Here is a 25142-nt window from a genome sequence, read left to right as displayed (position 1 = left end):
ACCAGAGTGTGAATTCTTCCTCTGCTACTCAGGGCCTGGTGAACCTTGATGTCAACAGAACATCAGCCTTCTTGATTATAAAACCAGGAGTATAACATCCAGCCCCTTTTCCCCAAAGCTGGCTGAGGAATAAATTAGAAATGATGCAAAAGGACTTCACTGGGCCTGTGTTGGAAGGTGTGCCACATTCTGCTCTTTTCCTCCCTCCCTTGGTCCCTCCTCCTCCCTCCTCCTTTCCAGGAATTGATGCTGTGGAGGTGAGATGATAGGATATATAGGATTGGGTGCACAAAGGGTATGAATGCTGGGTTCTCCCTGCAGCCTCTTCAGCCTCTCTCTGCCCAATGTTGGACAAACTTATCAAAGTCAAGGCTGAGCCAGGAGACCCATATTTGTTGGGTGCATGTGGATTTGGGCTGGTAACCAGTCTGGCTGCCATTCTACATGATTTCCAGACCCTATGGACAATAGTGGAGAATCCCACCCACCTCTAGTTAGTTGTTGTGCTTGGGGTCACTGCCTGCCCACCTCTGTGCTGTAAGCCCAGCTCAGGGACCCCTTTCATGAGTGGCCTCAAATGGATTAGGCATGTTGGGCGCAAATTCAGACATGATCCCCACACCTTCTACTTAGCCATATCTATCTTTAAGCAGCTATGTCATTTCAGGTCCTGGAGTGACTCAGCAGCTCAGGGAGCACAGTTATTGAACATCTACTGTGTACTTAATCACAGATAAGAAAACTGAGGGTCAGAAGTCTCCAAAAGCCTCAGTAAGTAGGAGACAAGGACTGGAGCCTTGGGCCAGCTGCCCCCTGCCCCCCAACTCTCACTCCCATGGGGTGTCTGCTGAGAGTGTCTGAGCAGTTGATAGAGGGGTTTAAATTACCTCTGTTACACAGGAAACATTATTTGGGAAGCGTTGCTAATTTGTAAGTATTGGTATATCAATTCTTCGGTATAAACTGGCATGGATATGTTTTCTGACAGTATCGGCTCAAGAACACAGGGGCCAGATGGCAATTGACTGTGCTAGTGGATAGGCAGTGTGGGGTCTGGAAGACAAGCAGCATTTCAAAGTGCCAGAACGTTTTAAGATTCATATTAAATCCTAGGCAAGGATAATTCACCATCATTTCACTAGGGAGCCAAGGAAAACACTGTTCTGTCCCCATGTCACTGTGTCCCATAGTTTGTGCTGAATTGTGTCTTCCTTTCCCCCGGATTTATATGTGGGAGTCTTAACCCCCAGTACCTTAGAATGTAACCTTATTTGAGGACAGGATCTTGACAGAACTAATTAAGTTCAACTGAGGTCATTCGTGTAGACCCTATTCCAATTTAACTGGTATCCTTATAAGACAGGAGATTTTGGACATTTATGAACAGAGGGCAGACTGTGTGAAGACACAGGGAAAAGACAGCCATTTACAAGCCAAGGAAAGAGGCCGGGAACAGATCCTCTGAGGCCCTCTGAAGGAGTCGACCCCGACAGCACCTAGATTTCAGGCTTCTAGCCTCCAGAGCCAAGACAATACATTTGTGTTGTTCAAGCTACCCGGTCTGATGCTCAGTTATCATGGCCTAGGAAGGGAACACGCTGCTCTTGAAACTTAGTTTCCTCTCACCTCTCAGGAAGATTGATGTTGTTCAGCTTCTAGCTGACACTATCTCCTTCAGATAAGTTGGAAAACTGTTTTTTGTTTGTTTTTTGTGATACTGGGGGTTGAACCCAGGAGCATTCTGTCACTGAGCTACAACCCCCAGCCCTTTTTATTTTTTATTTTGAGACAGGGTCTGGCTAAGTCGCAGAGACAGACCTCAAATCTGCGGTCTTCTTGCCTCAGCCTTCCAAGTGGCTGGAATTACAGGGGGCACTAACACACCTAGCTACAGCTGGTTTTACAGGCAGTGCTGTAACCTTTTTGGTATTGGAAAGGCAGGCAGAAATGTGGAGAAACTGAGGCAGAGAGCTCATGAGAATTCAAAGCACCAGGGACAGGGGGATACAGTGGAGGGAGGCAGAGAGAGATGTTAGGAAGACGCCACGGGTCTCTGCTGCTCTCAGCAGGGACTGGGGCTGCTGGTGATCATCTCCAAAATGCCAGATACGTGTGAGTAATTACAGAGATTTCTCTGGGCGCAACTTCCCCAGCTGGTTCCCATCTCACCCTTACAGGCACATAATGGAATTAAATGTGACTCCACTGCAGTTCCTTCTGGTGACGTTCGTCACTACAGTCAATAAAACCCACTCTTAGAAAGAAACTAGATTACGGGTCAGGGAAGGGTGGGCAGTTGCTGAGTGCTTCTGATCACTCCCTGTGGGGGGCCTTCTACATTCCTCTTCTCTTCATTTCCACCAAATTACCCACTGCTGGCCAAGTAGGGCCCAGTTTTGGATTGTTATTTAAATGGACTTCGTTTCTGATGCTCTGACATTTATGTGGCACCACAGAATTATGCAGCATGGAATCCAGAGGAGTTTTCAACCTGAGACATCTTCTCTGGCATCTGTCACTGGAAGAGCCACTCCTGCACACATTGAAGGGGATAAGCACATGGTCCTAAGCATATGGTCCTTTGCTCCTGTCACCCTGTAGAGGAGGCACAGTCAGTGCGGTCTCCCACATGGGGAGTCTTACCTTACATGGGTGAGGATCCACCCCATAAGTCTCCAATGTCTGTGCTTTTCTTAAGAAGTTCAGTTCTGATGTTGCTGGTGTTTGACCACTGGAATAAAGAAAATGACATGATTTCAGGGCTTCCTGTTCTCAGAGGTTCCTCTGATACAAAACTCTCTACAAGAAGTGCTCTGGGTGAGCTACATACCTCCAGTTTTCCATAGAGTATGCTCTCTCCTTGGTTCTAGACCAACTTCAGGGATTCAAGTCTAGGTGCCAAGCCCTTTGCCTGCCACAAAAGTATTTTTTCCTGTCTTGGGTTCACTGGCAGATAGATGTAACTTCAGAGTGAGACAGGCTACATAATAAATCACTGGGCTGAATGTGAACAATAGGGAGTGGTGGAGTCTGTGGCAAACTAGGGAGTACTCCCTGCATCTAATTAGTGCAGCTGCTCCTAAGTGCTGAGATTATAGGCACATGAGAGAGGTGCTAACTTTGTGGTATTTCACAATTTTGAACATTGTGTGTGTGTGGGAGCACATCTGTAGCTTCGATGTAGGATATAGGTTTCTCTATAATCTAGGAGATAGCACTGTGTTCCCCACACTCCACAACAGCTCTGCCTGTCCATAGGGTGGTACTATGAAAAGGAAATAAGCTGGAAAAGGAAGAAATCAGCAGTGGATCCCAGCCATCTTTGAAGAGCCCTTTGCATCACTCTCCTCCCAGCTGCCTCTTTTGCAGGTGTGTAGATAAGCTCACCACAGAACCAGGGGCATGATCACCATCAGGCTCGCACATGGGCGTAGAGCCCTGGAAGAGCAGATGGGCTTCTGCAGATGTGGGCTGGGCTTTGGTGTGAGGAAGGGTGGGCAGCATGATGTCAGCGATTCTGACCCCCCTGGAGGGCAGGACTGAAAGTTGCTCATTTCTAAGTTTATCACTGGCCAAGTAACATGGCAGGGAAGGAAGACATGTCCACCCAAGTGAGAAAGAGGCTAGACTCCCTCCAGAGTCCCTCTGAAGAGGCCTCGCTGAATACCTTTATGTGCCAGCCTCTGTGCTACTTGCTGGAAAATAGACAGAAATAAAGCACATGCCTGGGCCCTCATGAATTCACATCAGAGTTGAAGGGAGCAGACACATTTTTACACTATGAAGGTGAGGCTGAACCTGTGTCAGTAGGTATTAGTGTGAAGGTATTAGTGTGAAGTTACACCTATCTGCCAGTGAACCCAAGACAGGAAAAAATACTTTTGTGGCAGGCAAAGGGCTTGGCACCAGAGGTGGCCAGAGCATCACTGTGCCTTCCAAGAAGCATCCTCATTCCCTGTGTACAGGGTGGTGGGCAGTGTGGGCTCCATTCACCCTGGATTGGCCAAAATCCCAGGGCCCTCAAAGCTGGCATCATTTCTTGGGGGAAACTCCTGCCTTGAACAAGGTTTGTGGAGTACTCTCCCCTCTATTACTCTGACCTCTGTGACCCTCTGGGCAGCTCTTGCTGGACATCCCAAATATATGAATGAGACCTCACACAGGTCTGTTTTATCTGACCTTACCACAAGGGGTCACTATTTCCCCAACACAGTGATGCGAGGAACCATGGGCCCCTGTACAGGGAGAGATGGAAACACCCAAGATCATAACCTTGATAGGTGTCTCTATTCCTCTGGAGTCTGGAATCTGGCTTGAAACCCACAATGGGAATAAGGACTGTTTACAAAGGCTCAGGAGGCTCCCAAGGCTCAGGAGGCTTTGGGTTACATTCATTGGTAATACCTTAGAGTGGAGAAGGTATGGTGTGGTGTGGGCGGGGGAAGAAAAGGAACTAATTTTCATTTAATATTATCATTAAGAAACACCCCTTCTCCCCAGTACAGTTCTTCCTCAGAACAGTGAACACACAAACATTTTTAAAGATTTTTTTTTTAAAGTATGTAATGTGCTAAAACGGTGACATAACATTTTTAAAATATATATATTTTTAGTTGTATATGGACAGAATACCTTTATTTATTTTTTTATGTGGTGCTGAGGATCGAACCCAGTGCCTCACTCTATCACTGAGCTACAATTCCAGCCCAGTGACATAACATTTTGCTATTTTATGATATTCTATTGCATATACTGATTCTTTTCATAGTTATCAGTTTGGGTGATCCACTCCATCATGATACATTGAGTGGAGCCCAAACACCCTATTCTTTCTCTTTAAAGTAAGTCTTTGTCACAGATCCTATTTCATGTGGGTAAAAGGATGGATTAATGCTTCTTTATGGAATTCTATAATTCTGGGCAAAGTAAGAGACATTGAGCAAGACAAGACTCCATGTTTGAAACCACTTCTCCCCTGCATCCCTCTATGTGGGGTCAGGGGCTTCAAGCAGGATGTGTAGTGGAATTAGGCAGTGTTAAAAACACAGACCCCCAGATACCCCACTGTGTCTGTGAGTCAGAGGCCAGCCTGTGTGATCCATTTTCTGACCAGAAGCTACCTATCATGACACTGCCACAGACTGACATCAGAGTCATACTTTTTATTTATTTATTATTTTTAAAATAACCCAAGTCAACACCTTCTCTTTCTCTCTCCCTCTCTTTCTCCACAATACACGAGATAGATCCCAGGGCCTCAGGCATGCTACCACTATATCACACCCCTAGCCCTATCTTCTTTTCTTTTAAGATTTTCCCTTACTTTTCCACTGTTAATGCTTCTCTCTGTACTTCATTTATCTTAATGAAGCAAATACCTCCCAAAGCCTAATCCCTCTCCATTTCCCCAGCAACACAAAAGCAACTTTTTTTTTTTTGCTTTTAAGCCTTGGCCTAAACCACTCTTCTTGGACAGTGAGCCCACAGAGTTGGGCTTGTGTTGTCAGTAGATCACTGACAATGCTACATCCCAGGGGCAGGAAGGGCAGGGAACATCACACACCTGAGTTCTGTCTTGTGAATCTCAGCAATTTTCTTTTCCAGCTTCTCTGAATGTTTCGGAAAAAACTGGAACTTGGAGCTGTAGCCTTCAGGGTGTTTCCCTGGGTCATAATCTCCAATCTCCGCTTTTAAAGGGAGGTAGAAGAATTGTGTGGAGACAGATAAATCATCACTTGCAAAGCAACAAGATATTAACACACACAGTAGCAGCCAAAGCACACATCAGATTTACAAAGGCCAATGGGTCTCAAGCACAGCTGGGCAGAGGGCAGGTGCTTTAGGAGCATGTCCACCTTTGTTTTCCTGGTTGTACTCACTGAGTTGACATTCAAGTCTAAGCAGAGAGAAAGTAGAGCTAACCCTGTGTTCTGAGGTCACCCACAAGTAAATTTGCAATAAAAGAGCATAGGGCTGCACTATGGTCTTCACCATTCAGTCATGAGGTATGGGCCTGGGAGCAATGCTCTATAAGACAGCAGGAAATGGTGAGCTTGATCAGGAAGACAGAGTTCCTGGGCCTGAGATGGGTCAGAAATCTAAAGCTCATTTTGAGGATTTTAGCAGGGACAAAGCTAGTTGATGAGTGAGCCATGATCCACATTTAGAACTCAACCCTTATTCCAAATCAAATTTTTAAAACAGTAAAATTTCAATATTCACAGATGGCTGACCATGTGTCAGGCTATAAGAACCAGACAGTGTCATCAAGTTTAGAAGCACCAAATTCTAGGGCTGATTTCTCAATGTCCTGCTTTCTAAGGCAGTAATAAGTAATTTATTTTTATTTTATTTAGTTCTAAGGCTTTTTCTCAATGAGGGGCTTTCTCCTCTGGCCATGCACAGAGCAGTTCAAAGCTCTTGAGATCTCAGATCACAGAACTCTGGGAGGGCTGTGGACCCATAGTGCTTTCCGCAGCGCTCCAAGTCAGAATCCAGCTTTCTCTATGTGAAGTGCTCTGCAGAGAGCATTCTGGGTGTGACAAAAGGAAGGAGGAGGTTCCAGCTGCTTTGTGGATGTCCTCTCCTTCCACAGAAAGTCATGACTGCTTCAGATAAGAGAGGAGTCAATATTAGGAGGAAAACATGTCCTCCCTCCTCTCACAGCCAATATTGTTCTTGTGGCTTGGGCCTTTTCACTACAATTGTAACTCATGTAACCATGGTCCATTTTATGTTTTGAATATAGCCCTTGCTGCTCTGCCACTGCAACTTATTTTTAAAATGAACATGTTTGTTTCTTTTCCTCTCTCCCTTCTCCTCCCTAATCTCTCCCCTTTTTAACTCAAGGGAAACAGGATTATCTTTTTTTCCCTATCCTCAGCAGGGTTATCTGTCCTTGGACACACACCTACCACAGGAAAGAAGTAATTCAGACTTTGGGGATGGCACCAGCAGATCTCAGATATGATCATCTCCCAAATTAACAAGTGAATTACAACTTCTGACAGAACAGTGGAATGTAGTCTTTGAATCATCTCTGTAAAAACCCCAGCTCCCCTTGATGGGCAGAATCACAGCCTCTGGGACAGGAGTTCCCTGTGCTTCTCCTTTGCTAGCAAAGCAATAAACCTTCTTTTTCCTTTTTCTCAAAGCCATGTCCTCATTATTGGATTGGCATTGGAGACAAGGACCGAACTTTCAGTAACACTCACAGTTCCTTTCAAATTACTTGGGAATTTCTATTACTTAGCAAGAGACTAAAGGTTTCCCCTGTAGTTTGTTAGTGACCTTGAACCTTGGAATAATTTATTTTGATTTTATGTAGAAAGTACCAAATGGAAAACATCAATGTTGGACATCAAGTACTTCTTTGAAGAAAAAAAAAAAAAATAGCAGAATTCAATATGATTCTCAGGGTAAAATTAAAGAAAAGACTAGAGCTTAAAATTACATTAGATCAGGCCAGGGTTTCTCTTTAAAAAGAAAAGGGTACCCTTTGAGTACCTCAAAATTAGCAAGCACTTGCTAGACTTTCCACTTAGGGACATATGTGAAGAGTGCATGACTCTCCCACTGTTTTTGCCAAAAAAAAAAAAAAAAAAAAACCAGTCTGGGCATCTGGGCATCAGCTGTGATGTGAGGCTCAACTCTTACTTACTAACACATCTTGGAAACATTTTCAATGTTGAGCAATCTGAACTGAAAGATCTCTATATAAAATAGATACCAGAATTCATAGACACTTCACACCTTAAGAGATTTGCATGAGAGGATACGAAAAAATTGATTTTGATTACTCTCCAGAGTCTCAATAACGTTATCAACCAAGGGCAAATCTCCTAGAGTCAGAAGGACTTATGGGGCTGGCAGTGAGACCTTAGGAACGGTGTAGGATTGAGTGCTCTCCGTGTTTTCTGGCTCTAGGGAACCTGCACAAAATCCTCCAACTTGGACTCTGTTTCAAGCTATGTACTGTCTAGATCCAAGAAGTAGTCATCTGTGGTAACTGAAATAATGTAATAAGGACTTAGCATGAAAAGCAAATTTATCCTGTCAAAAGTCATTACCTTGAAGGATATAAGCTGCTAACAAGGCAGCATCAGATGTTTTACAGAGGAGGCGGCCATGGTAGAGATCCCTTTTGATCTGTAGGAAGACTAAATACCTGGAGAGAAAACAGAGAGTGAACTAGAAAAGATTTCTTTGATTGCTTTAAAGACATAAATATGTAATATAAACCTATCAAAATTTTTGTCAGGACACTTTTACTACATTTTTAAAAAATCTCAAAACATACCATAGAAAAAAAATGCATTTTTCATTTCCCTAGAGACTCCTTCAAACACTTTGCTTTGAATTGGTTTGAGGTTAAATTCAAAACAACCCGTCAACTTCCCTGGGCAGCTCAAAATATAAATGGCACTTACTGGTAAAAGCCCTGTTGCTCCATCTACCCCCAACCCCTGGCCCCAGTGCTGGGATTTGGAAGGAGCCAGCCTCATCATTCAGTAATGAAAATGAAAACCATGCCATTAGAGATGGACACACTGGGCCTCCTTGTGCCTTTGGAATCGAGTAGACTGGTGGGTGAAGGGACTAACTCAAGAGTTGGGCCTTGGTTTGTTGACAGAATCTGTCCATATGTGGAAACAGCCCATGATTATTGGGACAGGTAAACCAGACCTCTCCAAATACGAATAAATTATAAGAAGAGGAACTGGTGAAGGAAGCATGAAAATCAAACAGAAACCTGTGGCCAACATCTCTTCAAATATATAACCGGGCCTTGGTGGAGGCAGAATAACAAGAACAGGAGCTAATAATGGTAACTGATACATGCTGAGCACTCACTGTCTGCAGGTCCAGGTGTTAGGCACTTAATTAATTTTCTGGTACCAGGGATTGAACCCAGAGGTGCTTAACTACTGAGACACATCCCCAGTCCTTTTTTACTTACAGACAGGGTCTCCCTGAGTTAGACCTCACTAAATTGCTGAGACTGGCCTTGAATTCATGATCCTCCTGCCTCAGCCTCCAGAGCTGCTGGGATTACAGGCATGTGCCACCATGCTCAGCACATACTTTATATTTAATATCTCATTTAATTCTTATATAACACTTTGAGACAGGCACTATTGCTAACCCCATTCTTCCAGATAATCTGAGGCATCAGTGTTTCTCTCATGGACACACAACTAAGTAACAAAGATAGAATTCTAATTTGGAGTTGCTGGACTCCTGAACTAGCTCATGTTTTACTGCCCTCCTTGTACTCTAACTGCTTTGTAGTTTCACAAGTAATGGAATGCACACTGTCACAGTGGAATGGAATTGATAACTTCACATTTTGAAATGCCTTTACAAGGGATGTGATCTTGGATGATCATAATCTTCCTAAGAAGAGCAAACCTGTGAGATTAGCAGGTCCGCCAAGCCCTCAAGTGGGTTACCTCTCATGGTGGCCCCTGGCCAGGGAGCCTCTGTGGTATTTTAAAAATACATGCTCAAATGATTTGATATTCCTCATTTCATAAGGTAGAGCTTAATTCTCCGCTTTTTGAGTGTGGATTGGACTTTATGACTCCCTTCTAGCAAAAGAACAAAACAGAAGGGAAAGGTCTGGCTTTTGAGACCGGTTCATGGACTCGTTTAGCTTCCTCCTCACACTTTTTCTTGGATCACTCATTTTGTCTGCCTAAGCTGCTGTACAGAAAGGCCCATGTGGTGAGCAACTGAGGCCTTTTGCCAAAAGCCAGCAAGGAACCGAGGCTTTCTGCCAACAGCCATGTGAGTGCACCATCTTGGAAGAGGATTCTCTAGCCCCAGTCAAGCCTTCAGATGACTGTAGTCCCTGCCAGGCTCATGACTGACCCTGGGCCAGAACCACCCAGCTAAGCCGCTCCTAAATTTCTGACCCACAGAAACTCAGATAATAAATGTTTGTTATTTTAGGCTAGGCTTTGTGGTACTCTTTTAGTTAGCCATAGATCACTGCAGCATCCCTAGGGAAGTAATGGAAATGTAATGAAATTCCCTTAAAATTCCATCAGTCGGAACCAAAAGAAATTGGGCCTCCCTTAGACTATTGGAGGTTTCCATTGTTTCGTTTTCAGACTGAAGAAGAAAATAATTCCATATTCTTTATCATGTAAAACTGCTCTTCAGGATATAGTTGCATATCAGCAATATCAGCATCACCTGGGAGCTTGTGGAGACTCAGACTATTAGGTCCGTCCTACACCAGCACTTTTTAACAAGATCCCCAGGTGATTGGTACGTAGATGAAAGCTTATGAAGCAGTGTCCTAAGAAAATTCTAAAGCATCCTCTTACCACATTGGGATGGACCATCTTCCTCAAACCAAAGGGAAGGTGAGAATGGTAGCTTGGACGTTAACAAGAACCTTTTTCCCTCCTCCTACCAAACCCACTCTGCCTGAGTTTGCCAAGAAAAACCGAAGGAAAAAAGAGTAATGCTGAGTGAATAATTAAGATGGATCTACCAAATCAAGCTTGTCTTCACTTTGCTTCCCACAGTGAAATGCCACACGGCGTGTGGGAGACAGCAAGCTAGCACTTCTCTGCCTCTCACTGTTCCAACTCCCACCTTCCCCAGGCTTTGGCAGGATGTGGATGCAAACCTTTTGCCCCTTACTCACTGATCACTCCCCAGGCCTGGATTCAACCACCAATCCTCCCATGCTGTTCTGCTCATCGGTGCCCAATACTCAGGGACAGAACATACTGGACTAAAGGAGATATTTAAAAACAAATCTGGGCAGGCAAAGGAACATCCATCCTCCTGCGGGGAGCTCTTCAGGGTCTGTGTGCAGGGGTGCTGCTGTGGTTTGCAAAGACCCCACTAAAGCTTCCAATTGCAGCTCCCAGCCCCACTCCAGGGGGGAGATGCTCCCTCACACTGAGAGCTGTGGTCTTGATGGGAGCTTGGCAGGATCTCAGGTCAACCAGAATGGAGACAAGTCTCTGCACCGTTGGGGCCAGGGGTGGTTCCTATTGACTTCTGGTGATAGGACAGCTGTAGGGAGTTCAAGGATAAAGCCTGGTGGCATTCTTCTTCTTCTCTTTTTTGGTACGAGGGATTGAATTCAGGGGCATTTGACCACTGAGCCACATCCCCAGCCCTTTTTTGTATTTTATTTAGAGACAGGGTCTCACTGAGTTGCTTAGTACCTTGCTTTTTTCTGAGGCTGGCTTTGAACTCATGATCCTCCTGCCTCAGCCTCCTGAGCCACTGGGATCACAGGCGTGCCCAACTTGGCTCATGGCATTCTTAAGCAAGGGAGGGGAGAGGGAAGGGAGGGAAGGGGAAGGAGGGGCAAGTCCAAATCCTAAAGAAACAAACCACCTTCTTTAGAGGACAAGAAGAAATGAGCTCATGGAAGAATCCACGGATGGCTTCAAGAGATAGTGTGGCACAAGCCTGCCCCTTTCTTTTCTGCCACAGTGACAGGAAATAATGCACAAGGGAACAGAACTGAGACCTCACTCTTATGGAACGAACATTTCAGTGGGGGGAGACAGATAGCTATATGGTAATCAAGGTGATAATGATGAAGACCCACATTTACTGAGTGCATTCTGGGTGCCCCACACTGCACTGTTCTACATGCTCACCCCTATTTATTTATTTTTATTTTTTTTCTTCTTAGTTGTTGATAGATCTTTATTTTATTTATTTATATGTGGTGCTGAGAATCAAATCTAGTGCCTCACACATGCCAGGCAAGTGTGCTACTGCTGAGCCCCAGCCCCAGCCCTGCACACCCCTATTTATATCCAAATATACTTATGGTAACTTTTGAAATAAACATACACTTTTAGAGTTCTGTTGTTTTGAGAAAACAGGTGACTGATTAGAATGTTTGAAAAAAAATACACATTTGTACATATATATGAATGCATATATAAAGGATACATAAGCTTTAGATTATGATTTCCAACTGATTTTAATGCACCTGTATCAATTTCACTGAAATATTCACAGAATTGAAAACTTGGGACTTAATGAGCTAATCCTTAAAACACTTCTATGAGATAACTGCCATTCTTGTTCCCGTTTAATAGACGGGGGAAACTAAGTGCTCATGGATACTGTTGCTTGTCCTGTCTGTAAATTAAGAATGATCCAGGATTTGAACCCAGGTCTTTATGATTTCTTAAACCAGGGGTTAGCAAATTATGGCTCACTGCCAGACTTTCCAATGAAATAACGTTTTATTTGGATACAGACTTGCTCATTCATTTATGTATTGTCTGAGGCTACTTTCACACTACAATGACACAACTGAATAGCTGCGATGGAGAAGGTATGGCCCCCCCAAAACCAAAATACTTACTATCTGGCCCTTTATAGAAAAAGTTTGCCAATCCATCTTAGCCTAAGCTAGGCTCAAATGATGTTCACTGAAAGAATAATTGACCTAATGACTCCATTTGTTATGGTTTAGATATCAGGTGTCTGTCCCCAAAAAGCTCATGTATGAGATAATGCAAGAAAGTTTAGAGGTAAAATGTTTGGGTTATGAAAGCCTTAACCTAATCAGTGCATCGATCCCCTAATGGAGATTAAATGGATGGTGACCAAAGGTAAGTAGGGTTTGGCTGGGGGCAAGCCTTTGGGGTACATATATTTTGTACCAGTGAATGAAGTAGTGGCTCTCTCTCTGCTTCCTGGTGTGATGTCTTGAGCCATTTTCCTCATCATGACTTTCTGCCATGATGTTCTGCCTTACTTAGGGCCCTGAGGAGTGAGCCAGCCATCTATGGACTAAGACCTCTGAAACTGTGAATGCTAAATACACATTTTCTCCTCTAAAATTGTTCTTGTTAGTTCCTGTTGTCACAGTGGTGAAAAAACTGACTAAAATGCCATTGATGAATGTACACAGTCACTCACTGTATTAAGTCTTTCGAGCCCCTGGTGTGTGGCAGACACTTTGCTTCCCTGTAAGGTGGGGCTCCACTTGTACTCTGTTTCCTTCTATCACTTGATCTTTCCAAAGAGTTTATATACCTGCAGTCCCGGAGAAAGCTAAATCTGGTGCCTAATCCCCCATTTTATCAGTCTTCTCTCCAGCCTAGACAAGAAAATCTATTTATTACTTTTAAAAATGACAAAAGAAATTAATCAGGATTTGGAAACCAAATTTATCCTCTGGGAAGAATCCAAGACATGAATTGAAGTGCAGTTCTTCACTCCCTGCTTCATCCCCTTTTCTCAATCTGGCTTTATAGGAATGGCTGAGATGGCAGTGAAATTTAGGACCGACATTGCCAGGAAAAAAAAAAAAACACTGACAGCTAAATTAGTTTGGCAGGAAGGTGGGATAAAGGGATCTAAGCCAGGAATGAATTATGGGTATTGAGTGAGGCTGGGGAAGGTATCTACTCTCTTAAGATCAGTAGGGACGTGAATGAGAAACACAGCTCATTCCATGGCCCTGCAGAATGCCCCAGGGAAGGGGTGGCATGAACAACACAAATCAGGGCAAGGCACCCTGTGGTTCATGCCACTGTCAATGCTGGGAAAGAAGGCTGGTAAGGTGAAGAGAGGGGGAAATTGTCCAAGGTGGTTAGCACGCATGCATGCAGATGGGAGAGAAGCTCATAAACCTGCCAGTGTCCAGGTTTGCTGACTTGGTGAGAGGCCTGGCCATGGTCCCAATGCTGCACTTACATGGAGCATGTAATCAATCTAGCAGCAAACACATTGAGCTGTTGCTCGGAGAAAGGCTCACTGGGGGTATATCAAGAAGCAAAATATACTAGTATAGTAGTTAATCCTGCCAACAATCCTAAGAAGAATAGATATTATTAGCCCCATTTTATAAATGAGTTATCCAAAGGTCAGAGAAGTTAAATATCATGTCCGGGCCCAGTAGCCAAAAAAAATAACTTGTTGGACCTGAGCTCCCAGGTTTATTCTGCTTCTTGGGTAGGAGGGTCTGAACATTAATATGAGATAGTGACATTTGATTTGGAAAACTGTATTAAGAACTCCTCCTAAAGACCAGTAGAACCACATATTTTTGTCTTTCAATCAAGGAAAGCCATGTTACTCACTGACAGCTCACAGATTTGCGTTAGATCAATCCTTTTAGCCCCACTGTTGGTTCAGTGAAGTGGAGACCAGGTAATCCTGATTTTGGTGTTAGGATGTGAGGAACTGGGCTTTCAACAAGAATATGTTAAGTTTGTTTGGGAAATGTGAACAGGCACACAGGGGTCTCCCCTGGCACCTTCAATGAGGGCTAGGGCTCAGAGCTGAAGTGGACTAGCACTTTAACAAAACTCCCCTCTGGTTAAGTTGTGAAACATAGTGGTTCTGCTCTCATTTACTGTCTGAAGCTACAGGGTTGTTTATTAATATGGATGGGGTTAGTTTTTTTTTTTTTTGTAGTTGTAGATGGACAGAATGCCTTTACTTTATTATTATTATTTTAAAAATTTTTATGTGGTGCTAAGGATCGAACCCAGTGCCTCTTGCATGCTAGCTCTACCACTGAGCTACAGCCCCAGCCCCTGGGGTTAGTTTTTAGACACAAGTGGGAGTCACCCCACTTTTATGAGCATAGGCAGAGCCTGCAGTTTCTATGCCCCACAGGGAGCATGGGGTTTGGTTCTAGCTACTACACACCTCACTATCCTCAGTGCTTTAAAGTAAGTGGGTGCACAGAAAGATCCACAAAGGATCTTTCTGACTCCATCAGAGGAAGATTCCCACAACCCATGCTGGGCGCATGTAAGAAGCCCCTTCCTTCCTTGTGCTACTTATTTTCTTTATACTGCTTCCTGTTCATTGTTCTTTTCTTTTCCATTTCCTGATTTCCTTTCTTAGGGAAACTTTTGCTCTTTTCTCTTTCCCTGGTCTTCTGTTTTGTTTGTTTTGGTTTTGTTTTTTGCACTGGGATTTGAACCGGGGCCTTACACATGCTAGGCAAGTGTTGAACCACTGAATTGCATCCTCAGCCCTTTTTATTTTATGCTATTTTATTCTGAGACAGGTTTCTTGCAAATTGCCCAGGCTGGCCTTGAACTTGCAATGCTCCTGCTTCAGCCTCCAGAGCAGCTGGGATACGAGGTGTATGCCATCACACCTTTTGCTCTTTTCACCTGATGGAAAGCATGCTCTTCAGAATGGCAATGAAAATAAGTCTATATTATTCCTTTCTTTTTCCCTCTTTCTTTTCTTTGGGATTTTCCTAAGTAGTTTAGGATCCAGAAATAGATCTCCAAGTCTGTGCAGGACAAGCCATTGATATGACAGCAATAGCCTCATTCCTATCTTTGCCATCTCTAAGATTGCAGAGAAGGGATTTGAGCTGTTGGTGCCATCTCTTCCTCAGTTCTACAACTCCCTGGCATTACTCTTCGCCTATGGCCCCCACCAGCTATAGGTAACATCAAGATTTTGCTTATGTCGAAATAAGGACTCCCTGTTATAGAGAGCTCCTGAATCTTTGAGGTGAGAGAGGTGAGACTTTTAGTGTGAATTTGGCTCCGATGTACAAAGTCCTAGGGAAGCTCTGAAGCTCCTATTCACTCACCCTCTTGCAGGATGGTTGTGGGCACACAGGCTCTTTCTCATCCTTGAGTGGTGCTGGACGAGATAGAATTCATGTTATGTAGCTGTCTGCCTGCCTCAGAACATGATCCTCACAATAAAGAGTTTATCACGGACCTGTTCTAATGGCACACCAGAGTTTACACAGTTGGATTTAGAATCTTCCGTATTTCCCAGCCTGTCTTTCAATATCAGGCCTTGGCTCTTCCTCCACTAGACTTTTGGAGTCTATCTTCCAAAATAAGAAGCAACCCAGCTTTCTCCAAAAACGTCTAAAGCAGCCACATCATAGGTACCAGAAAGATGCTTTTGATTATTTAGTTCCTCTAGACCCCTTCAGAGTAAGCAGGCAGAGATGAAGTATTCACATTTAAAGGAAGTTCATGCTGCTCTGGTTCCACTGAGGGTGAGCTAAGAAAGAATGTGGCAATGAAATACAGAAGTGGGTTCTTGTAGAAAGGGTTTCTTTCTAAATAGTTCCTTCATAAAGAGTTAGGAGTGTCCACATCAGAGGATCTGAGGTCACAGCCCTTTCTGGCAGGTCTCAGTAGCTGGTGGCAGTGTGTGCAGCCTCACCTTGTTATTTCTTCTTTCAGAGCAGCAGGGTCTGCGGGGTAAAATTTCACACGGAAGCACATGGTGAATGGAGGCTGGGCTGCAGAGAGAAAGGAATCCATTAGGGGAGACCCTCTCTCAGAACATGTCCCCCCAATGTGCTGAGGCTGCTGAACCTCCAGAAGAAAATCCTCAATTAGGGCCAGCTTTTACTCAGAGGAGGGGAAACTTATATATGTAGACTTCTGACATTTGGGAGGCGCATCCACCCGCCCCAAGGGTGAGGCTTTAGTTTTTTTCATACAGAATACTTACATCTCAGCTGCTTCACAACCGACTTTGTAAACTCCAACCAATGCTGAAACAGAGAACGCAGGACATGAAAACCCTAATGAGAAGCAGTGTCAAGTGTAACTTGTTTTATCCAATTGAAATAACTAGACAGATTATAGCCTAGGGTAAAAGCTGTCCAAAAGCTTGTGAAATATAGGCTTGGAGAGTAAAGAGTGATATGATTTTCTGAAATAAGCCCCATGGAGCCAGCTGTGAGGCGGGGAATAGCTCCAGCTTTACATGCCATCTCTGGGCTTCCCTGCAAAGTCTGCCTTCTTTATAAAGCAGGGTGCCAATGTTCTGAGCCATGTTCCTGGCATGCCAGCAGGCATCAATGACTGTACATCTGTGTGGTGGGGACAAAGGCCCACCCGGCCTAAGCAGGGAAATGCTGCGCTCACTGGGTGTTGTGTGTTGGGTACTGAATTTGTTTTTGCGAGGAGTGGGGGGCAAAAGAGTGGGATAGAGGCTATTGGCAGCAACTCTAGAAAGTATTGACAAGAGGAAATTTCATAAATGGAGAGAAGTCAGAGATGGCTGGCATATATTTCCATTTTTGTTTGAATAACATAGATTGCCAAACCTTGTGTTAGAGAACACATACTCATGATTCCTTGGCATACGGGGATGTTTAAAGTCTAAGTTTCATAAGATAATTAACCACAACCAATGTGTAGAATTCTATCCTGTTCCCTGGGATGTTCATAGGATACAGTGGTGATACATTTTTACCCATGCTACTTATGTTTTGGGGAAGGAAGCAACAAGATCATTCTATATCTGTTTCTTAATTCTGCATGGGTCCTTCATACAATTTATTATTGATATTTTTTGCTTTTATGCTAAGCAGGTAACTTTTCAATTTTCAGAGGGCTACAACTGCTATTATTTGGGTTTTGATTGCCCATAAGTAGCTTAAGGCCATAGATGTAGGCTCCAGGAGGGCAGGAAACTATCTTAATTACCACCTGTGCCTAGCACAGTGCTCAACACATAGCTGCTAAATGGACAAGGGGACTGGGTCCACGCTTTCCTTTTTTCTGGCTATTTCCCTTTAGTGTAATGTCTTGGCAGAGTCCTCCCTCTGGCAGGAAAGCGGCCAAGGCCATGCAGACGGTATCCTGGCCTCCCTCGATTCCCCGCTCTTACCTTCTGGGCTGGGCTGTGGGTCATGTAGTTAATGGACCCACTAAGAGCCAGTTCGTCCGTCAGCTCTACATGGATAATCTGGGCTGACATTCTGCTCTCTTGCTTCCTCTGATCTGAGTTCCCACGAGGCTGGCAACTCATTATAGCCACTCAATGTGGTTAAGAGGTCCTTCTCACATTACATGGCCCACCGTGGCTCTGCTTCGCAGGGAAGCAAAGGCAAGAGATGAAATTGTACAGAAACAACTGGGGTTCCAGGCTGTGCCTGTGAAGGCGGAGGAGGCCTGTCTGTTCAAAGCACATGGGAACTGTGTACAGTGAAGGAACGTAGCAAATGTCAGGGGCTCAGTAAACAGAACGCCCTAGCCATTAGACTGAGAGATTAAAAGAAATAAACAAAGGAAGATAGAAATTAAAAGGAAGGACTCTGAAAAGGCATTATCAGCAGAGGGCAGAAGGAGCTGAATGACAAAAAGGCAACTCCCCTTGGCAATAGCTGGAGAGAAGACTTTAGCTTGTGTGTAGTGAGAACTCAAGAAAGGACTGAGGCTGGAGGAAGTTAGGAAGGGCTGGGAAGGGAGTGGAAAGCTGTCACAGCCTGTCCAAGGGGTGTTAAGGGTCCAGTGGAGAACTCTGAGGATCCCAAGAATATGATAATGCCCAGAGTTGCTTTTTCAGCTGCCTGGTTAAATCTGGGTCCCAGAATCCCTAGCAAACTAATCATGTTAGGCTCTGGGAGAAAGGATCAGGAGAGGAGGAAAAGAAGATTCACAGAGGGAGGTTTCCTGCTGCATTTGAGTAAATGGGTCACAGTGATACAATCTTCAGACACTGGGACTTTGAAAGGGTGCACTGGAAAGTCAAAGGAAGGCAGAGGCTCTAGGTCTGAGTCAGAAACAATGGGGAAGGGGCATGAGGGCAGCTCCTTCAGGAGAGACAAGGAGAGTTCCAGACATATGGAGACTCCTACTGAGCAAGCAGTGATGTGGGGATGGACCCTAGCGCCAGGTTGTGACTACCTTTATACCCTGGGGAGCTGGGAGCTTACTTCCTTCACCTCCACTATGAATTGACGGAATAGGGTAACTTCTCTTTACCAGTCTGTTTGCCTAAGACCCTCGACGCCCTCTCAAGCCTCTGCCAGCACAGCACCCCCCACCCCCCAGTTGCAGAGTGCACTGCTTGCCACGGCTGCCAGGTGTGATTCCAGTGGGGCATCTGAGAAACCACACAGGCTCTGCATTCAGACAGGTCTGAGCTTGAGACTGGCTTTGCTATTTATCTTGGTTGGGGGTTACTTAACCTGTCAGAGACTTCACTGACTCACCTGAAGAATGGGTATCATAATTACAAACACTGGTCCCACTAATCTTAAGGATTACATGAAATAACATATGTGCAGCTCTTAGCTTAGTGCCTGAGACAACTCAGTGTTCAGTGTTCATCAGCTGAAAGGGCCTGGTGTGTGTTCACAGCAGAGCCTGGCACACAGTAGGCATGTCATAAATGTTTAGTCCTCCTCTTTCCCATTTCCTTCTCTCTCTAGCTCTTCTACCTTTTAATCTTTACCACCTCCATGTATGTTCTGATTCTCCTCAAGTACATTCTAGTCTAACTAAAAAACAAACAAACAAACAAATAAATAAATCTACAGGACACATTTTGCCCTTTCTTTTAAAAAATATTTATTTTTTTTTAGTTGTAGGCTGACACAATACCTTTATTTTATTTTTTAATATGGTGCTGAGGATCAAACCCAGTGCCTCACGTATGCTAGGTAACTGCTCTACCTCTGAGCTACAATGCCAGCCCACATTTTGCCCTTTTTGTTTCACACACTAGAACCTCTAGGAAATGAATAGATTTTAGGGTAATGGACCTTCCTTTTTAGGGACAGAAAGCTCGGACCAAACAAACACACACTAGATATAACAAAGCGGTCTACCATTTTATTGTGAATGGCTCCTACAGTAGGGTGAGGGACATGTAGCTTCCTAGTATCAACGTACTTTTTCTGGCCTTCTGCTTAGTCTAGAGCCAAGAAGCGTATTTATGTCATTGAGTGGAGCTTTTATAGAGTGAAGGGCTGACCTCACCACTACTTCCCAAACACTGACGCTGCTCAGAACTCTGGGGGCTGGGAGGAATGAAACACATCAGAGAGAAGCTGGGGCAGGGCTAGTCAAAGGAAAGGGACATGGTCCTTTAGATTCTTTCCTGAAGCTCATGTGTTTAGTACATAACCCTAGATGTAACCTGCAAGACAAAATGGTTCAGGGCATCAAAGAAAAACAGCACAACTTTGACATGGTGAGGGGCATATCCACTCAGTGTCATGACCCCCCACAGTGCAGAGATCTGCCCCCTGAAGATGGTGGAGACAAACCCCATGTTTGAAGCTGAAGGAACTCCTGGACCCATAAAAGGAGGGCCCTCTGGTATTTGTGATACTGTTTTTTTGGAAAATGGCAGATAAACATGGGTGGTGAGAGGCTGGATGCTTCTGCATATTTTCCCACTTTAATGTGGATGTGAAGAGCACATGCCCACAGACAGCGAAGGGAGGATGAACGGAAATTATAGCAACTGCAGATATGGGCAAGATGGGCAGATGGAAGTGAGAGATAGGGCACTCTAAATCATTAACTCACTCATCCCTTCCTTCTTCAGAAAATGCTCCTTGAGCATCAACAACATTCCCGGCTCTGTGCTGGTTACATGGAAGACAGTGATGAGTAAGATAATCTAAGTCCATGCCCTTGGGGGAACTCACACATTTGCAGGGAACCCAGGTAATTGCAGCAAGGTATAGTAAGTACTATGACAGGGCACAGGTCCAGAGAAGGCCCTTAATACAGAGCAGGGTTAGAGAAGACTTCCTGAGGAAGTGAGAGTCCACGGTAAGACCTTAAGTGTGAAATGGAGGTAGCCAGAAGGAAAGTGTGGAGTGCAGAGAAGTGAGGAAAAGGAGAAGCATTTTCCAGCAGCAGAGCTGCAAAGATGAAGGCTCTGGAAAGAAGGCATGGTGCGTCTGGAGAGCCACAGTATTGTCTGGCTTCACTACAGTAGGGAGGAGAAGGTCAGGGGAGGTGAAGCTGGAGATGAAGTAGAGGCTAAGGATAATGGGCTTGTTCCTGTATCTGTCTGGAGCATCACAGTCTTGTCAACGCCTACTATCTGCAGAACTGCCTTTGTTACACAGAGCAGAGCTGGAACTGCAGGATGTGCAAGGTTCTGAAGGGTCCATGTCAGTCTCTCTGTCCTGCCGAATGGGGTTGACGTGGTGCCTCAGTGAGGCCCTGCCTAACCAGAATATCGAATTACAGTCCATTTACTAGAAAGGGGGCAGGAAAAGCCCACCCAGTGCACTTGGCCCTAAGACCATGACACTATCCCATCTGCTATGCCTCAAACCAGGCTACTTTGGGCAAATCACTTAAGCTCTTTAGGCTGCCATTTCTGCATGTGTAAAATGCCAGAATCAAAATTCTCTAGATGAGCCCTAGCTAAGGTGCTTCCAGGTCTAATGCTATGATTTAAAGCAATGGCATTCAAGTGCAGGGTCTGGCTGGTCTCTGACTCCCAAGGCTAAACTCTGAATATGAATAACAATTTAAGAATTCAGGCTTATTAAATGACCTTCTGCTCCCTTTGTGCTTTGAATTTTGACTTACCCGCTGCTTATCTGGGTCCACAAAGCGGATCCCAAAATAGTCTTTCTCAAGTAGGTTCAGGTGGTGGCAAAGAAGGTCAAACAGGTACTGGCCTTTGGCATCTCTCTGAAAAAAAAAAAAAAAAGCAAGCTCCATTGAGAAATGAGTGGTCTTCTTCAGCATGACTTTGTTTTTATAGTCATTAAAAACTGTTTATAGCTGTTGCATATGGAAATAAAGAGGGCACATGTTCACAATTGGGTCCTGCATTAGACATTCTCTGGAATTCTGAGGCTTTCAGCACTTGGAAGGAGCCCAACAACCCCTCCTGCCCCCCATCCCCACCCTGTGTGCTCCCCCCTCCCCCTGCCCTCCCCCACTAAAATGTCAAAGAATTCGGCACAGAGTCAGTAAGCCAAGTTCCAATGTCTAATGCACAAATATCTCTTAAACTGGGAGGAACAGGCAACTTCAGCTTGGAAGAGTTAGTTTCGCTTCTACTTCAGTCTCCCTGTGTACCAGTGTCTAACCCCAGAAGCAACCCAACTTCTTGTGTATCTTTTATGTGATATTTTCTACATAGGCAAACCTATATATGTGGACATCTCCTCTTTAAAATACATTTTCAAACTTTTTTTTTTTTTTTTTGGTACTGAGGATTGAACCCAGGGTGCTCAACCACTGATCCACATCCCAGCCATTTTTAATATTTTATTTAGAGACAGGGTCTTGCTGAGTTGCTAAGTGACTCGCTAAGTTGCTAAGCCTGGCTTTGAACTTGAAATCCTCCTGCCTTAGCCTCTCAAGTCACTGGATTTACAGGCATGTGCCACCACACCTGGCATCTTCACACTATTTTTTTTGCAGTGCTGGGGATAGAACCCAGGTCCTCACACATGCTAAGCAAGAGCTCTACCACTCAGCTACATTCCTAGTCCCTCTTTGCAGTAAATTATTATTATTATTATTTATTATGTTGACACTGGGGCACTTTACCACTGAACTACATCCCCAGTCCTTTTAAAAAATTTGTTTTAAGTTTCTCAGGGTCTTGCTAAGTTGCTGAGGCTGGCCTGGGACTTGAGATTCTCCTGTCTCAGCCTCCTCAGTCACTGGGATTATAGGCATGTGCCACCGTGCCTGGCTGCAGCACAATTTTATATTTTACTCTGTTTCTTGTTCTGTTCCCCCCCACCCCATTTAGGATATCTTGAAAATCCTTCTATAACAGTGCATACTAACATGCCTCAGACATTATCCAGTTCCACATTGATGGAATTTGTTTTAATCTATTACAAACAATGTGATAGTGAACATTCAGTGATCTTTAATTATACTCCTCACCTCTGTTTCATATTGCCAGGGTCTCTCCATTGCTCTCAGAATAAAGTCCTATCTCTGGTCATGGCCTGTAATGCCCTATGTAGCCTGGCTCCTGCCTTCTCTTTGAGCTCATCCCAAATCATTCTCCTTACTGCATTCTTGCTGTGGCCTGTTCCTGAACACACCAAGGCTTTTCTGCCTGTGTCTTTGTCTTCCCACTGCCTGGCATGCTCTTCCTATAGCTCTTCTTAGCCACTCTTATCCTTGAAGTCTCAGTTCAAAAGCCCCTTCTGCAGAGAGGTCTTCCCCTAAAGGATGGCCTTTCTCTAGCTTTCTATCTCATTATTCTGTTTATGGTCTTCATAGCACTTATAATAGTCTGTAATTACCTTTTTGACTTGTTTACTTATTTGTTGTCTGCTCCTTTTTCAGACTAATTTTCATGAAAATGGGGCCTTTCCCCAGGTCAGCACAGGGCCTGATAGAAGGCAGGAGGTCTTCAATGGTTATTTGTTGAATAAATTATTGAATGAATAGCAAGGAGAAGGTTGGCTACAAGGTTTTACAAAACGTTAAGATGTTAGGTTGTTTATAACCCATAACTTCTACTTCAGAGACCTGCCTGAGTATCTAGGATGACTGGAAGAATGACTTGCAGGGAACTGTCAGAACATCTGAAGGCCTGCAAATCATCCATCTCTAGGCCTGTCCCCCATGACCTCTGTAGTTCCGCTGACTCACTCTGGCCTGTCCATGTCTAACTTTGTATCCAAATTGAGGCCGTCTTATAAGATCCAAAGATCTCACCTGTACCAAGGTGAGATTTATATGTGTACCAGGGCCGTGGTACAGAAGGATCTGGCCTGGTTCCAAGAAACAGGTCTAAAGACATGCCTGTTCATGAAAGGTTTACACCTTCCCTCAGCCTCTTCTGCTGGCTCACCCTACACTATTGAAGGAGAACTAGGGCAGGATACCAAACCTCTCACAAATATCTTAAGAAGCTTATCTTTGCAGGGATGGAAGGATGAGTGGTAGACAGCTCAGCTAAAGGAGGAGGGACCATGTGGGTGCCTCCCTCTCCTGCTGGCTTCACACTTCCTCTGTGTGTGTGGGGGGGGCGGTGGTACCAGGGATTGAACCCAGAGGTACTTAATCACTGAGTTACACCCCCAGCCCTTTTTTGTTTTATTTAGAGACAGTTACACCCCCAGCCCTATTTTGTTTTATTTATTTAGAGTTGCTTAAGGCCTCTGCTGGGATTAGAGGTGTGCATCACCACCCCTGGCTCCCCTCTCTACTTCTGAAGTAGTGGTCCCATTTCCATACCCTTTGGTTTGCCACAAGAAAGAGCTACTCTCAGAGCAGAGATTAGGAATCACATCAGGACTCCCGGGTGTGGGCCACAAACTGGGTCTCACCACTTGCTCACTGATGCCTCAGAGCTTAAACTTGTGTTTAGGGCTCTCTGAGAGTGGAGGAAATATGTTCAACTCTGTCCCACACAACACATCCTACACTATTATCTCTTTCAGAAAAACGGAAATGGAATTGTACAAAATGCATATTGTGATTATTTTCCTCTACAAATTTTACTTTGCACCAAGCTGGCTACTACATTTGGGATCAGCTAGCATGAATTTTAATGGCTGAAGGAGCTTGCTTCCATCCATACAGCAACCACATTATAGGAGCCTGGGAAATAGCCATGGGGAAACTGCTTCTGTCATGGAAATCACAAGGACTTTTAATAAGAATCCTGCCTTCCACAACTCATTCTCAGGGGCTGGCAGCTCAGATGTACTTGTAAGGCTCTCAGCTGCTTAAGAACCTTAGATTTAGTAGATCCAACTATAGAGTTTTCCCACTTCACAGGAAGAAAATGGAAGCATGACTTTTCTCTTGTAGGAATTAGGAAACAAGAACCTATCCCATTACATATTCCCTGTAGCTATAAAAAGGATCTTTCTCTGGTTATTTCTCAGCATCTGGTGGGTTCCCCTGGTGTGCTCCCCACCATGAGGTCATCATTCCCTCAGGTTCCCATCTGCCTGTGGTAGATGCATGGCTATGAGGCTGTTTTCGTAGACCCACAGAAAGAAGCATCTTCCTTTGCTGTTTCTCCAGGGATAGGGCTGGGTGAAGGGAGTGGGGATAGGAGGTAGAACAGAACTGCTTCTGGCAGCCCATCTCCATGAAGTTCAAATTTCCAGCCTATACAAAGGCAGAATGACTCAGCACTGTGGAGATACTTTCTACAACATGCCCCTCCCTTGGGGTACTTAACGCCTGTGACTGGAGGGGTGGCCTGAGGTGGACTCTGGGTGGAGTCACTTGCAGCTGGAACATCAACAATAAGCCATTGGCATGAAAAATTTTCGGAATTCTACAACTTCCTGGTCTCAGGAGTCCCCTTGCACTTACAGATGCCAGCTGTGTTCTAAGAGACCCTCCCCATGGCCTCCTATCCCTAAGTTCAGGGGTTTCTGGAATATTCTGTGCAGCCAGTCTTCTCTTTTGGTAGGATGGCAAAGCCCAGGGACT

General features: G+C 44.5%; 1 protein-coding gene across 6 annotated transcripts in view; it reads right to left on the bottom strand.

Moving 5' to 3' along the window:
• Frmd5 (FERM domain containing 5) overlaps nt 1-25142 on the bottom strand; it is a 323742-nt gene that overhangs the window by 22378 nt on the left and 276222 nt on the right. For all 6 annotated transcript variants that reach the window (XR_007343912.1, XM_015480718.2, XM_015480720.2 and 3 more), the window contains exons 2-7: nt 21297-21401; nt 16456-16498; nt 16162-16240; nt 8070-8167; nt 5564-5687; nt 2644-2731 (exon numbers count right to left, since the gene is read on the bottom strand). Coding sequence is in view for 5 of the 6 variants with exons in the window: in XM_015480718.2 (XP_015336204.1) it covers nt 2644-2731; nt 5564-5687; nt 8070-8167; nt 16162-16240; nt 16456-16498; nt 21297-21401 (537 nt within the window). In the remaining variant the exon portion in view is untranslated. The remainder of the gene's footprint in view (nt 1-2643; nt 2732-5563; nt 5688-8069; nt 8168-16161; nt 16241-16455; nt 16499-21296; nt 21402-25142) is intronic.

The sequence above is a fragment of the Marmota marmota genome, unplaced genomic scaffold, assembly GCF_001458135.2.
Source record: "Marmota marmota marmota unplaced genomic scaffold, marMar, whole genome shotgun sequence".
Classification (NCBI taxonomy): Eukaryota; Metazoa; Chordata; class Mammalia; order Rodentia; family Sciuridae; genus Marmota; species Marmota marmota.
Note: the sequence above shows the minus strand (reverse complement) of the source record. Positions and strands in the feature narration are given on the sequence as shown.